We start from the raw sequence: 15,912 nt of genomic DNA, 5'->3' as shown, positions 1-15,912 counted from the left end.
TACTAGAGCATAGCACTTTCTAAAACACAAGGTCTTGAAAAGAGAAGCTCCCTATTATTTTGAAAATTTTGGCTGACAAAATTAACATAATTAGTGCAAGCATGTATTCTAAAAGCTAGGAAGGTTTTTCATGCAAAAAGATGAAATGAGGATACTATCAATCCAATTATAACATGCTAAAATATTTCTATTAACAAGTGCAGTAACAGGCTGTAGATATACTCTCCTTTGTAGTCAAGCATATTTATTTCTTGGTTAGACAAAAAAGTAAGTAGGCACGCCCAAATCCCACAGAAAAATCCACACAGGCCCCTGCCATGACCCAGAGCTCATTGCATGAATGAGCCGGTACTAATCATTTCAAAACTTAGCTCAAAAGATAAGGAATTATTGTAGAGTAGACACTGTATGCAGAGCAATTAAACTGTTCTGCTTCACATAACACTTAATAAATGGTTAAGCATTTAAGCGTTGAATAAAGTGAACGTCTTCAAATATCCTACTTTGCAGGATATCTGAGCTGAAAACTTGAAATGGGTTGCTCATTCATGGGTCAGTACATAGGGAGTGGTCTTAAACTGTTGACTCAGAGTAGCAGGAGACGTTACATGGGGATAATGTTACTGGCATTTCTTCATAAAGTGCCTTAAAGGTGATGGATTTAATATCATATTATCTTTGCATACAGAGACTTGTTTCAACCAGTGCTTCACCATGCTTTTTACTGGATAAAATGATAAACAACAATCCAACTTAACGTCAAACCGCATATATAACTAAACCTGTGTAAGGCTGCAATGATTACAGTCAGAGCACACACGTTTCAAAGCTGTGCTCAGCTGAACAAATGGCAAAGGTTCATTTTACCCAAATTTTGATGGCTCCCATATAGGCATCTACCTCAGAGCTAGTCCCCTTCCTTTCCTTACTGTGCATGAAGAGAACTGTGTCAATGAATGCACTAAGGTGTGATTCATCAGACCTACTCTAAATGTTTACTTCAGGATAAGCCATTGTACACTGCAAAACAACTAGATTTGGTAAATGAATCCCATTTCATTAAACAGGGAGAGTTGAATGTTTATTCATTTCTTTAAATCTTCAGAGAAAGTCAATTCCAGCCTTATAAGTAAACAAAATGGGGTCAATGGCCTGCCTCAAACACCATCCCTCAATAGTCCGCGGACCTTAATTTTTACTCCTTGACAAAACTGCTGTCCGATGCCAACTATTACTCTCCACACATGGCTTGGGCCAGATATGGCACAGCCCAGGAAGTGCTCTCCAAAGGCAGTTAGAAGATGATCTGCCTGCCTCAGATAGAAGTAGGTCCTACCTACTGGCTTCAGTGCCAGAAAATGGTCCTTTGCATCTTCTACTTGAAGAAAAAAAGTTAATTGGCATGGATGACAAGCCTAAATTGCAACTTTAAATGAAAAGCAAGTAGAGAGAAAGGTAGTTTTTAAATGAACATTTTAATGAAAGGAAGGATAAAATAAAGAATATAAACACAGCAAAAGTAAAAAAGAAGCACGAAGATGGAAGAATGGCTACAAAAAACTATTAAACTACGATATGACATTCATGATTGTGATCACTTTGGACAAATCTAACAGGGACAGTAGCTATTATCTAAATGAACTGGCATTTATAAATACCGTTCACTTGATACATAACGAGAAGATCTACTCCCTGTAAATTACCTCAGAGAATACTACCAACAGAAGGAAGGTAGGGAACAAATTTCCAGAAGATTGGAAATTGGACCAACTTTGTTTCTATCAAAACTAATGGTAAAGCATCTTCTGAAAAAAAGAGCTTCACTAGTGCTGAACACTTTTGGCTATCCTGACATAAAAGCAGAAGCTGAGGTATAAGGACTTAATGGCCCTGTACAGGAATGAGTTATTACACGGACCTCATTGTGTATGGGAGGTTGTATTCTGTAAGGATATTATGAGATGCAATGGTCAGGTTTTCAGGTGCACTCAACTTTACACCCTTCACAATGAGAAGTATGAACGATGAGCACTTTTGAAGATCCATGTGCTTGCTTTGCTCAACAAAGAACTATGGCCCTACAAAACTGAGTTTAGAAATAATGTACGTATGGAGCACCTTTTCATCTGTTTCCACCCCAGGATGGGGGGAGCTGGATTAAAACGACTTGCTTTTCTTTCAGCTAAACACTTTTTTTTCTAATTGCATCACTTTACTCCAATTTACATGAGTTTTAGCTTCTAGAATGATTGGTCATTGCTGAATGCAAATAAGCACGAAGTAAAATTATATTAAGTTTGCACAATTGATCTTTCATAATTTTAAATGGTACCTTTAAAATTTCCTGTAAAATCAGCCTGAAATACTCCCATCGTTGACTGTCATCAAGTAGAGCAGGGTCACTTTGGGAAAACCCATTCTCAGTGATGTAAATTATAGGGTTATTATATGTATCCTAGAACAAGACAGCAGAAGTTTTATTCAGAACAGATGTAAGAAAGCCCATAAAATCAGATGCATTACCTTCTATCTTTTCTAAGCTACAAACTAAAACTAGTTTTCATCAAATTGCACTGACCCTATTAACTTAATTTTCCATGAGCTGACCTTTTATGACTAACAATGGAAAAGCAAAACTGCAAATATCCATGAAGACAGTGAAATGACTTATTTTAATGAGAAGACTAAAATATCTTTCCTGCATTAGCATCTGCTTATTGTCACTGCTCCTTAACCCCTTGGTACTGGCAGTCACCACACGTCCCATTGCCAGGAGCAGATGCATGCCAGGAAAGCCTTACTGCTGGCATCAGAAAGATCATTTCTGGAGTTCAAAAGATGATATAACACTGGTGTGTCATTTCAAACTGTAAAATAGCTACCAAGTACAAAGGCAATAGGAAAACACTAAGGCTTCTACTCTTTATAGCCAGCATGCAAAAATTAAATTAAGAATCCCAAGGTGACTTGTTTATTTATATCTTGTACAATGTCTTATGCCATCCAGATGGGCTCCTCAAAAAAACCCCCAAATCACCAGTATTACTCATTGGATTCTCAGATCCCCTCATTGGCCAGCTAATAGTGGTAAAATGGTCCCCTGAGCTTTAGGTCACTCCTCGATACAACACAGAAGTCAACGCAAACCCCATGGTACTACAGCCAGGCATAAACTCCCAGTTGCAAAAGGCCAAGAAGGGTCCATTATTTGCTCAGCTTCACAGTCTATTGAAACACTTAGCCTCTTGCCTGCATTTTCTTGGTCTTAAGTTTAACAGTTCAGGGCAAAGAAGTCAGCAATACCCATGATCACATTTTTTCCTATTTAGTGAATTCCAGAAGCCGTGATGATAAGTAACCCTGCTTTGAATGCATTGCAGAAATCCAGGATTTCATGATGGCTGGATATTCACCATCAGTAAATACTGTCCCAACAAACCCATCTAAGGTAAAGGATAGGTACCCTTTAGTTGCTTTTTGATCTGCTACAGAATTCGTAGAGGTTCTACCAATCTGAGTTCAGAGCTATAGACACAAGTTCACATTGTTTTCTCCAAATATCTTATCACAACTGTGTCAGGGTTTAGCAGGAGCTTTTATCACATTATAAGTTGCCTTGTAAGCTCTGGTACCAATGCTGGGGCTATACCTTTTTCACAACCACCTACAGCAACAACATAAGGCTCATTAATAGCGATCACTCAGTCTCCAAATGTTCTGAAGCAAAACTTTGCATGAATATCAAAGGTCTCAACGATCTTTTCAGATCTCCAGACACCTTCATCTTCTAAGGACTGAGGTGAGCCAAAGTGATACAGTGAGCAGGATGCCATTTCCCAGGTTATTAATGATTTTGCTGTAATAATTGACTCCTGAAAATATTAAAAGAAACAAAAAAGGGTTAACTTAATAACTTTATTACATTTTAACACATGAAGAAACCTCACTGCACATTTTCTCTGTTAAGAGATGCAAATATTTCCTCTCAACTGCATGCTGACTACTGTTACAAGACCCCAGAGTTGGCAAAAATGCTCAGCACACAAAATCTTCCAACCAGGCACATAAAATCAAATGAGGATGCAAATTTTCAAAATAGATCAGTGGACAGCAACTCCCCGGGAGAAACATAATTCTGATGGGTGCTGGTCACGTGAAAATATAATCCTTCCATTTAAATGCCTGGATGGCAGCCTGGCTGCATGTACAAGATGAAAGCGTGTTGGAAAAATCCTAACACTTGAGAGCCTGACAGGTAGATTTGCTCTAACGAAAGCATTTCTCTCCTTGAGAACTGTGTCTTTTGAAAAGTTCAGTGCCACACTCAGCGAGGTAACTAAGCTGATCTTTTATGATTTGAACTTGTTTAGCTGGGTGAGCTGTTTTCTCTTGACTGTTCCATTCTCCATCACTGTCTGTGCCAGCATCAAGACAAAGAAGATACTGTCAGTACCTTCAATATTTTGCAACGGTGTGAATTCAGTGGTTCCCTCATTAGCTGGGGTGTCTTACCAGATCTATATAACATTTAAGGCTTTTCATTGGGCTTTAATAGATTGTAGATGGAGTTTAGGGCACTGGTCTCTTTAGCCACCAACTTGAATGGCTTGGCAATAGTTTATCCAAGAAACCAACTCTCTTCCTTTTACACTGCCACTGCTGCAGACTGCTCAGTCCCTCTAACTGCGAGAAGGAATTAGCTCACCTCTCGAAAAGCTCATGACTTCCAACCTTTCTTGTCCCCCTTGATAAGACAGAGATCAACTTTAATTTCCTGGATGTGTTGTTAAAGCTGGCCAGTACGGGGGATGTATTTCTAGAGGCTTAAAAGGAATTCACCTTCTCAGATTTAGCAGTGGCTGACATGAATATGTTTCCTAAAGGACTATTTTTATGCTGCTGAGAGGTCACTGTAAGTTTAAATATTAGGATACCTTAAGCTCTTATATAAGCATTTTTAATTTTGCTTACATCCAAACACAACTACATTGCTTTTAAGCCTTCTGAAAACACTAGATATTGCAAAACACGTCATAAGCTCTGGTTCAAAGAGTATCAATTAGCTTGCTCTTTTACTTGAACTATCTGGTTTAGCGCGGTAATTGGAAAAGACCAACAGTGGCCTTGAATTATTACTTGTTAAGCTAAGAGGCTCCAGCCAGGAATAGGTCTCCATCATGCTGGTGGAATGTAGAAATCAGTCAGCCTTTGCTTCAGAGACTTGGGCTAAATATACCAAAGTGTTTAAGAACCTTAGAAACCTAAAATTCATAAAAATGTCATGGGTCTTAGACTACCATATATCCTAATAAGACATAGGTGCTTATGAAATATCTCTCCCAAGGCCTTGCTGTATTGAAATCCAGAACTGAGAAAGGTCTAAAGAAGTTGAGAACACAGCAGAAAGGAGGAGGAGGAAGACTAAGTTGCAAAGGTTAATAAAATGTATGCTTAGGAGGTTATGTATGGTTTAGATTATTATTCTTAACAGTTTCTGAACCAGAGATTTTGTTTAACCCAATGCAGGAAACTTGTTTGTTAGTAAACATGTCTGTGCTATATTGGACTATAACTTCCCTGGTATTTTCAGGTTCAGCTTGCTGTGTATTGATATTTAAAAATGCCAACACAGAATCCCATACTACCTTCTTCTTAAAAGGACAGTATTAGACTTTAAATTATCCTAACTTCAAATGACTGATCGTAAGGATTTCTGTCGAATGGCTTTTTTAAGACAACATTTACTGCAGCAATCAATTATGAGCCCCAGATTTAGATAGTGCCTTCTCATAAACAAACAGGTGCATACACATCCTTTAGCACAGCAAGACTCAATAAGTTTGTTTACAAAGTAATTCACAATAAATCTCACAGTTTGCTTTTTCGTCCGAATGCAGCACCAGAAAAACACATTAAATTCTGAGGAGATACGTGCCTGTGCCTGAGAATGCACCCACATAAAAGAGGAAGGAATATACCAGAATTTTAAATTTTGAAAAGAAAATTCTTGCAATTTGCAAGACAAATTAGGAGCAAATAGAGTTTGTTACTGTTACTTTTGAACAGGGACCTATTTGACTTCAGTGGGACTGGGTGTGTGTTAACTGTTTGCTGATGGGACTGCAAGGCTTAATACATAAGCTTAACCTGGGAAAAAAGAAATCCTTTGCTGGTACAGGATCCCGTTCTACCATATTGAGAGTAATGCTCGCCTAGAAGAAACTAGCATTTCCCATTCTAATTTTCAGATTATAAATTACTTAGTACAATTTATAACATTTAAGTGCAACCAACTATCATTCATTTTTTACATCTCGATTAAACACCAATATTGGAAAAGATTTATGCTTTGTGTTAGGAAATGAAGAGAAATAGAACTGCATCCCTGAAAAATGTAAATGCCAGGTCAAATTTCCAGATTGTCTCATACTTTCCAGAGTAGCCTGATTTAGTTTCTATGGCTGTATCTGTGGGTCAGCTAGAAGCTGAAATACAGAAGAAAACATTCTTCTGAAAAAGTGTGTATATAAGGCTTTTGTGGAGACACCCCAAAATTTTGGGATTACAGACGTTAAGGAGCATTTTGTCACTGGGAAGTGAAGGATTGTTCTTTTCCCCTTTCTGTTGTCTTCTCTCCCCATCCTGATTCCCTACCTTCACGCTGAAGTGAGGCATTACATCAAACTCTCCGAGACTCAATACCCCCACGTCTACTCCTTCTGTCTCCCTCCACACCGACACCTAGTGTTCAGCAGCTAACGTGTTCTGCTCAGGGCACCTTCCAGGGTAAAAATAATTGTACAAGAATACTTTAAAAACAAACTTGGTGTAAGTTTTTTCCTAAAACCTGACACATCTTAGGAACAATACACCTACAACATCACTGCTTTAAAAGACCCTACCCACACCGACTTAGAAACAGAATGGTTTTAAAGGTTTTCAAATGTCCTACGTCTTAGGTGTGAAATTGGTAGTGAATCAGTTGGTGTGAATGATTTTATTTGAAAGGACATTGCTCTAAGCTTTCTAATTCTTCACATGCTCTTTGTAAAAATGTTTATATAGAAGATGATGGCCTTTCCATGCTATGCAGTTACAATTGCTTCAACAGATCACTGCACAAGAGAAGTGAACTCCTGCCTAATGAAAGCTGGCCTACTTGGAGTTCCTCCAATGCCCTTTTGCTAAATGTAAAGTTCATAATATTAATCAGGCAACTGCTTATACTGGGGATCAAGCGAACATTTCTGAAATTACAGCTGAGTTTTGTCAAAATGTTAGCTTTCCTTACCACGTGCATTCAGAATGTCTGCTTGCTATCTCCCACTCTGACGTCTAAATAACAAAGCCTATTCAGTAGGCAGCTCTGTGGGGTTGTACAGTGCCTGCAGCCCCAGCTGAAGGAATATCAGTACAGGAAAGAAACCACAAGGACTCAGCCAAATTTAAATTCAACACGCCACAAAAAGCATTTCTAGGGAAGGGCAAGCTGTGCCAGTGAAAGTGGGCCGCGTATTGTAAATTTTGGTGGCAAAGGAAAGGCTTCCATTCAAGCCTCTCCGGGATGCTGGCACGATTTTTGCAGTCATGCTCTGCAGGGGAAAATGGCTGGTTGGTCTGTTTGCAGCAGATTCACCAGCCCCCTCCCCCCTTTCTGAATTCTTGAAACAAAGGGTCCTCCACTCTCTGGTGAAAACCGTAATCTGCAGGATGCAGAGGACAGGCTGCTGCCTATTGAACAGCCAAACTCTACATGACCAAAATTCTGCAAAAAAAAATTGCTTCTGCTGGTATCTTCCTAGTACAGATCAGGATAACCTGAAGAGCATTTTCTAAGAAATCCTTTCCCTTTGTAGCCTCCCATCTTTGCAACCTTCAAACCAGTGGAAGAAAAGAATTGCCAAGGCAAACACTGCCCCAGAAGTACAAAGATATACGTCTTCTTGGTAGAACTGAGATTCAGAAGAGTAGGAGACAGAATTGAGATTCAGAGGTTCATCCAAATCTACTTTGCTTTCTTCTCCTCGGAACAGTATCCTCCCAGCATATAAGAGACCTCAGCCAACTACTTTGATTCTCCCATCCTTTCTGGTTCAGTTGCTTTTATTCTTCACAATTCTCTTTATCTCTTCTTTCTTCCATTCCCTACATTCTGCAGGCAAAGCTGCCATTTCCTATCTTTTCCTAGTAAGTCACCTTCATCTTTCCCCCAGTCCATACCAATGGAATTAAAATAAGCAATCTGACCAGCTTGTTATGTGCTGTATCCCTTTTCACTTTTACACTGTCTGCTGAGATTGTGAAAACTCAACTCTTCAGAGCAGGCACTGTCTTCTGTTTGTCAGGGAACTAAGCACAGTTCCTAGCTGAGTCTGAAGAATCCTCTCTAATTTGCTAAAGAAAATATCTGGAAAAAGTATGTCCTCTTAGTGTAAAATAGTTGATGTGAAGTTCAGTACATCAGAGTATACAGATAAACCATCTAAATGCATTTGCCAAATAAGATACTTGTCTATTTAAGCCATCCAAAAATATCCTCATGGCTAGGATCCCTGTAAGTATAAACATTCTGATGAAGCAAAATGATTTAGAGTTACAATTAAAAAAACTGGAGTAAGCAAAAAAGATACATAGGAAACATAATACTAATCCTATCCCAAAAGATTGTGCTATCCAAGGGGATCTGGAATATTAATTAGCAAGTTGTTGCAAACCTATAAAAAAATCATCCCATAATTACTCTGAAAAAAGTTGCAATTTCAAAGCTACACTGCAGAATAGCATACTGGATTAATTATGCCAGACTGCAGCAATAACCTTGAATTAAAGCTGCAACCTTCTATTTTTAAGAAACAATTGCCTTTCTGGTTGATGAAACCTGTCGTCCCATCAGGTAACAGACGTGACCAGGAAAGAGAAAAGCGATAATGAGTCAATCCAAGCTGTTTGATACATTTCAAATCTTCCTCCCACAGAGTGTAGCTGCCACAAGCTACATCACCAGTCTGGTTCTTGAAAACTCGATCTCCTCCCTGATGGGTGAATGTGTCCCAGACATTAGGGCCCTTTCCATCTGCATTCCAGCCTTCTGCTTGAAAAACAAAACTTGGTCGTTATACTTTTGACATCAAAAGACATATGTTGAATGTAAATATTTATCACAAAGTAGGGACAAACCCCTCAAAAATGAGCAGTATTCCATCCCCCCTCCTTATATTATTTAAAGTAACTAGGAACTTTCAAGCATTAGTATATATTTGCATTAGGTTTTGCATTTATTCATATTTTTTCTTGCTGCTAATTATTTAAAAATCCTGTTTTAAAAAGCATTCAGAGTTCTAATACTCTTCATACTTCCTTAGCCAAAAATCAAATGTTTGCGACTCTTGAGATACTACAGGTTTTCACAAAGGGCATTGTCTAATGCAACTTCCATCCATAAATGTAAAAGATCAGTCCATATCAAAGAAAGCCTTTAGGGTATGAGAAATATGTTCAACGAATAGGCACTTATGGCTTTCTGGATGTCCTTTGAAAATCCTGACAGTCTGTTAAAAAGAAAGGAATGCCATTATGAGCCATGGCCCTAGGCATATACAAGCTGAATTAATAACACAGCTCTGCAAAACTTCTGCTTTTTGCTTAGCCAAACGTTCACAGAAATAAATTTTGAATGCTCAAAATCCCTGCGCCATTTTTTTCACTTTCATAGTTTTGGGAAATTTCTTTGCAATCCAAAATTGAAACAGACAGATTACCTCCAAAATATCCAAAATTTAACTGTTGTTTGAGATTACACAGTACTAACATTACATAGTATTTAAACCAAATAAATGTACCCTTCTTCATGACAAGCTTCTTTGTCTTTCCACAGCAATGCTGTAACTGAGGCAAACATTTCATTTTTAATGTGGAGAGCTTTGTAAACTTACACCCCTGCAAAGTGTGGTTTTATCATAAAATTCCAAATAACCCCTAAATGGCCAACCTCATTTACCAGCAAGATATTTCAGAGCCCCAGTGAAAGCACTGATCCAGGGTTACTCTTTAAAAACTAAAATGACATTGTGTGTTAAAATCATGTATAAATTAAATATCAGTTGGGTTGTAAGATTAATAACTATATAATAGCTACATATCAATCCTCAATAAAAGTGTTTTAATAATCAATTAGTATCATAGAAATTAGAGATGGAGGAGATCTATTAGGAGGTCATTGAGTCCATCCCCTGCCAATGCAAGATTGCTCCCTTAAGTATATTCAGTACTTAATACACATCTGTCTTATTAAATCTAAGTTTAATGCAAGGTTAAGCATATTGAAGACACTTAATTTAAAGCATTACTAAAATTTGTAACATCACTTCTAAACCTAGCTTTTCAAAGATCATTGTCACAAATCATGTTCTTTACAGAATTTTATCACAGCACACGAACACCGATACATCTACATTTGGTTGGTCAGTAAATTAAACTCTTATATGGGACAACCTTCAAAGTAGGTCAAATTTTAGATCCAAACAGTTTGAGTTTCTCTTAATCTCAGATTTCATCATAGACTTTGTGCTCTGTCTGTATACTCCTCGGAAAAATGCAGTACTAAAAGTTTTCTATATCCTGCTTCTGATTTCAAATATGCCTGCTGAAATAAATAGTCATTTTAGAGGAGTGCAGAAAATAACAAATAACAGTAATTCTTTGGTGGTACCTAGAACTTAGAAGCCTTTAAGAGCAGGCTTCCTGCACCGTATTGATATGATATAGCTCCTTTTTCACTACAGTGGGCGGGAAGGGAAGGCAAAAGCTGCCATAATGGGCAGCTAACACACCTTCATTCAAGAATCAGCAGCTAGAGCAGATGCTGAACGATTTCTTTTTTGTCTGCCTTCCTCCAGCAACGGAGGTGGGAGGGAGGGGGAGAAGCATTTGATTTTCAGCAGAGGATGACAGTACTACCCCAGTGGTCATTAGCCACTATAAAGCCCTGACCGGGGCTGTGGCAAACAGAGCCACTTTCAAACATTCCTCATGCTGTTTGAAGAGCCCCTCTGTACAGCGCAGAGTTTCCGAGCTAGCTAAATAAAGTGTAGGAAGCAATCTAGCCAAGGCAACAGAAAGCTCCACATACACTGATGTATCCTGCTGAGCCACAATTAGTCTGCACAGAGCTCTGCTCTGCTTCAGTGAACTGAGGTTGCACCTCTAAGCTTGCTCAGAAACCTCCACGCTACACAGCAGTTCACAGCGTAGACGTACCCTGAGTTTTAGCGAGCTTCAGGGCCAGGAAAGAACAGTGATGGGGAACTGATTTTACATTTCAAACAGATAGGTGAGACTTGGCTTCCAAATCATCACATAACATGTCATCATATGATTAATATAAATTATCATGAAACGTGATGCATGTTCCCTATTCTCTGCAATTATTACAACGGAGTAAGATAGAATGTTTTTCCTTTTAGGTGAAGCTAGTGAAGCAGGAATTTTACCGATCAGAGTATTTCGATTTTCATGTATTTTTCCAAGTTAGCTTTTCTTCTAATTCAGTTGTGCTTTCACCTTTTGGAGTGAAATTTTCTTGGCCTGGTCTCTGCCCAAAAGGTGAAATTTTGTTTGAATTAATGCAGTTCAACTATTTGGCATATGAAAGAAGTGAAGAAAAACACTTTTACCATTACGAGAATTTTTTGCAACTTTTCCCTCTCTCTCTCACAAAAAAAAAAAAAAATTATCAAGCAGAGAGTTGAAATTTAGCATAGAAATGGCCCTCAGTAAGAAGAAGTGCTTTTGAGTGTTCTGGTGCAAATTGATTTTGATTTGACTGAGTCATGAACCTTTGAAATCTGCACTTTGAGCATGCAGAGTACAATTGGTATGATTTTTTAGCACTTTGAAATATACAGAGTGGAGAAGGTTGTACTGTGCATAAATGCATAGCTGACAGTAAAAAATAAAAAGTAGCCTGTCAGCCCTTGCCTCATCCACTGTGTATCTATCTTGTGATATGTGCGGCAACTGAGTTTGGACTCTACAAGAACTATTGCTTCAATCATGCTGCCTCTAAGTCAGAAGCTGCACAGCTTCCAAAGCTTTCAGGAGGAGGAATTCCCTGTTGAGTTTCTTACTTCTGTGGGAAAAGGGTCATTTGAGTAGTGTCTAGACCACATTATAGATTTTTTTTTTTTTACGTTTCTCCCACTCAGAAGCCTTAAGAAAGCTCATTAAAAATACATTAAGAGAACATTAAAGTTGCACATCTAGCCACTCAAAAGGCAGGAAATTATAATGTCATTCTATATGCACACACAATTCACATTTTAAAAATCAGTTAGTAGAGCTATGCGCATTGCAGGACTCGAGTTAGAATCTGGCCCAGAATATTGATTCCCCGGGAACAGCGAGCTGTTCAGTCTATTAGGTGAAGCTAACTGAGCTCGTTAAAAGGTAGCAAGCATGGGCAAGTACTCTCACTTTCAGCAATAACCAAGAACTAAAGGCTACATCCTCAAAGACAATTTTAGATCTACAACTCCCATTTAGGTACTGAAATCAATGGGAGCTAAGTGCCTGTATGCTGCAGGGTATAATATGAGAAAATCAGATCTATATGTATTTTAAAGGTCTCTAAACACACATTTATGAAGGGATAAAGGTTGGGGGGGTTATGGCTGTAGGTGTCCCTGTACCTTATGGGTTTGCATTCCCTACTCTGCCACATGTTTTCATATCATGCTGGGCAAATCACTTTATCAGCGCCTCCATTCAGTTGGGAACATGACACATGCCCCTGGGGGAGGGCCTCCACAAGTCCAACTGTTAACTTCTCAGTTCACCATTTCTCATATTCTTTGGAGATTAATTCCTAACTGAGGACCCCCTGTGAGTACCAATGTCTGATGAGGTAGCTCTCCCATCCAGTTTTGAAATAGTCGATAGTAATCTACTTAAATCAGCTCTAGAGAAAGGAAATACCCAAGAACTAGTGGGAAAATTACTTATTTCTGTTCCCCCTCCTCCCCCAATAGCTAGTGAAAGGCCCCTCCTCTATTTCCATTACCTAGCCATATTTCTGCAATTTGAAACATCTTTTACCCTCTTCTTTCTGCTCGGGCCAGAAGTGTTTAAACAAAAGTGCTACATGGATTTGCATCAGCTGTAGCACCTACATAATGAGGGAAAGATCAAACACCCTCCTTCCTGGATCCCGACTTTCTGTTCACTTAAAACTTCCTTAACACTTTGGCAGCTAAAAATTGACACCTTCAATTTGATATGCTGCTGTAGCTGCACCCCAAGCAAATCCAACTGGAAAAGCAATATCCTCTGGCACCGGCTGCAGAGGACAGGCGAATACACAGCATTATGCGATGCTACGGAGATGCGGGCTTCATTTGCAGACATAGGTTTCTGGCTCGATCACTCTTCCACGTGTTACAAGCAGATTCTATACTGAAGACAAAAATAAACCTTGTGCAGCTTCACACACTGAAGGGCAAGCCGTGCACTTTGCATATCTCAGGATTAAAGCAGAGAGGTTCAGCCAGCTAATAGTGAAAGTGGAAAAGGCAGCAGTGGAAAAGCCTGGGGTGGTCGCGGTGAAAGGGCTCCACCTAGTACAGAGCATTAGTACACAGAACAGATCCCTGCTCCCCTTCACTTCCCTCTCACCTCCCGGCAAAAGGACTTTGTGGACCCTCTACTCAACAGAAATCCTTTAGCCACCAGGCAGAAAGTCATTTCCACCCCTTTCAGTAAGCTGCAAAACCTTCTTCTTTTCTGGTATCAAATTTGTATTTTTTCTCTCCCAACACCAAAACAACTGGCCTGCAGTAGGTAAGAAAGGATGTTTTAGCCATTACATGTTTAGCAGTAGAAACCAATGAGTAGAAGAGGAAGTTTTGTATGGGAGTACAGACAGAACAGCTATCTTTCTCCTTCTTCAAAACCCCATGGATGCTCATTTTTTCTAGAGCAGCAATGACAACCTTACAGCATGTGTGCCAGAATCAGCATCTGCAGAACAGCCCTCAGGTCCCTTCCTCTACCTTCTGTCAATGCTGTTCCTGCTCGCCTGTCAGCAGGCTGAGAAGGGAGCAGCAGCAGGAGGACGAGTCAGGGTATGACTGTAACAAGTGGCACGGGCTGAAAGTAGTTGACTGTCCCTTCCCAGAAAACTGCAACACCTGGCACACTAGATGGCACTACCGCGATTTTTTTTTTTTTTTTTGGACTTGCAGGAGTTTTTTCCCCCATTTATTATAATACTACTTTCACACTGCTTTTGCCAAGGTCGCTATCTGCACTTATTGGACTGCTAGGCAATAACGTATGATCACTACTATTTTTTCTTCTTGTTTACTTTTCTTGCACTTTTTTGATTTTGAAACCTTTCTGGGTGAGGACCTACTCCTGCAAAGCATTATCCACATAAGTGATATTTTCTTTGAAAACGAAAATAAGACAAACCTTAACATATACAGAAGAAGCCACTAATATAGTTAATGCACATACTTTTGCCAGAAACACACACAATGAAAGAGTCAACTTCTTAGGAAAAAAATTCCTTTGTAGGGATGCAGAGAAGCTGATTTAATTCCAAAGTGCACATTGCAGAACCAGACAGTGCAGATGCAATGCAAAATAAATCACGCTTTCACAGCAGGCATGCATTTCCTCAAGTGTCTTTCAAAGGCAAGGTAAAAGACCCTTGAATACAGAGGAACAAAGGGGGAAATGAGGCACAACACACCAGCTAGTTCCCAAAACACATGCTGACACATGGTCTAGGCAAACATACATATCCTTTACGTGTTTTATACAGATGACCAAAAATTGATGCAATGAACTAGTTAATATTCTCTGGTTGAAGCAGCCTCCTCAGGCTTTCATTTGCAAGAAGGTGAGCATTGGACAGTTAACAGTAAAACTCATCAGGGACACCTTAAATCATGATTAATAGGTATTAATGAACCAGAGTAATAATGTATATTTTTTACATCATTAAATGTTATTGGTAGGCACCTTTGAAAATGTAAGTGACATTAAATCTTTTCCCAGAAAATCATACCATCCAATTTCACAAGAGATATAATAAATATGTAACGCAATAATAGGGGGAGAGGGGCAGACAGGAGATAGTAGCAATAAAAACCTAATAAAAAGTTTTATAAAAATGCTTAACCATAAAAACAAGGCTAAAAAGTGTCACTGCTGATTCCCTAGCAGGAATCAACAGAGACAGAGATGGGTTTTAGGAGAGATTGAGTGGGAGGAAAATATTCCATAAGCAGTCTGGGGAAGAGTGAACAAAATTTGCCTCAGAGGTTAAGGCAGATTCACAGTAATGAGATAACAGGCTATGTCAGATAAGTAGGCAGATACTGAAAGATGCAGAGCTTCAAAATTCAGAGAAGCTGAGTTTATAGCAGCTAATCTCAAACTCTTCTGGCAGCCCAATTTCTAGATTTGTGACCCCACTTCTGGTTGTATTTCTGGACTCATGAACCCACTCCTTGTTGCAGTAGTGGGACTTGCAATTATACTGCCATTAGAGGCACTGCATGTCATCATGGCCCTTGGGATGCACCCGCTACATCTAACAAATCACCTGACCCCAATCTGAATTTCAGTATTTCACTGTCCCATTGTTTTGTTCAACACATGTAAGTACAAAACTATAAGAGACCTCAGTTCTACCTAGAGGCAATTTTTTTCCAGACTAGGTTTAGGGTTTTTACATTTGCACTGACACAGACTATACATAACTAAATGAGATCAAGCCAAGTACTCCTAGAAAAAAATCGAGCAGTTCTTGGATATCCAAACATATTTGGATAAAGACATTTTTGGCAAGTCAATAAAGACCAAGAGTAATTGGCCCTGATGCTAACTTTATAAAATGCTAGGTATTAT

At 39.0% G+C, this 15,912-nt stretch overlaps 1 protein-coding gene across 1 annotated transcript; it reads right to left on the bottom strand.

Moving 5' to 3' along the window:
- Nucleotides 1-2,332: 2,332 nt before the first annotated feature.
- On the bottom strand, nucleotides 2,333-13,737 carry LOC104081698 (cytosolic beta-glucosidase-like; the record flags this gene model as incomplete). Its single annotated transcript, XM_009584538.1, is given in 10 exon segments — nucleotides 2,333-2,455; nucleotides 2,736-2,803; nucleotides 3,277-3,315; nucleotides 3,318-3,513; nucleotides 3,589-3,635; nucleotides 3,638-3,825; nucleotides 3,827-3,872; nucleotides 8,861-9,088; nucleotides 13,261-13,333; nucleotides 13,669-13,737. Coding segments are annotated over 10 exon segments (1,077 nt in total), but the record flags the coding sequence as incomplete, so codon positions are not given.
- Between the last annotated feature and the right edge of the window lie 2,175 nt (nucleotides 13,738-15,912).

The sequence above is a fragment of the Fulmarus glacialis genome, unplaced genomic scaffold, assembly GCF_000690835.1.
Source record: "Fulmarus glacialis isolate BGI_N327 unplaced genomic scaffold, ASM69083v1 scaffold7579, whole genome shotgun sequence".
In the NCBI taxonomy this organism is placed as follows: Eukaryota; Metazoa; Chordata; class Aves; order Procellariiformes; family Procellariidae; genus Fulmarus; species Fulmarus glacialis.
Note: the sequence above shows the minus strand (reverse complement) of the source record. Positions and strands in the feature narration are given on the sequence as shown.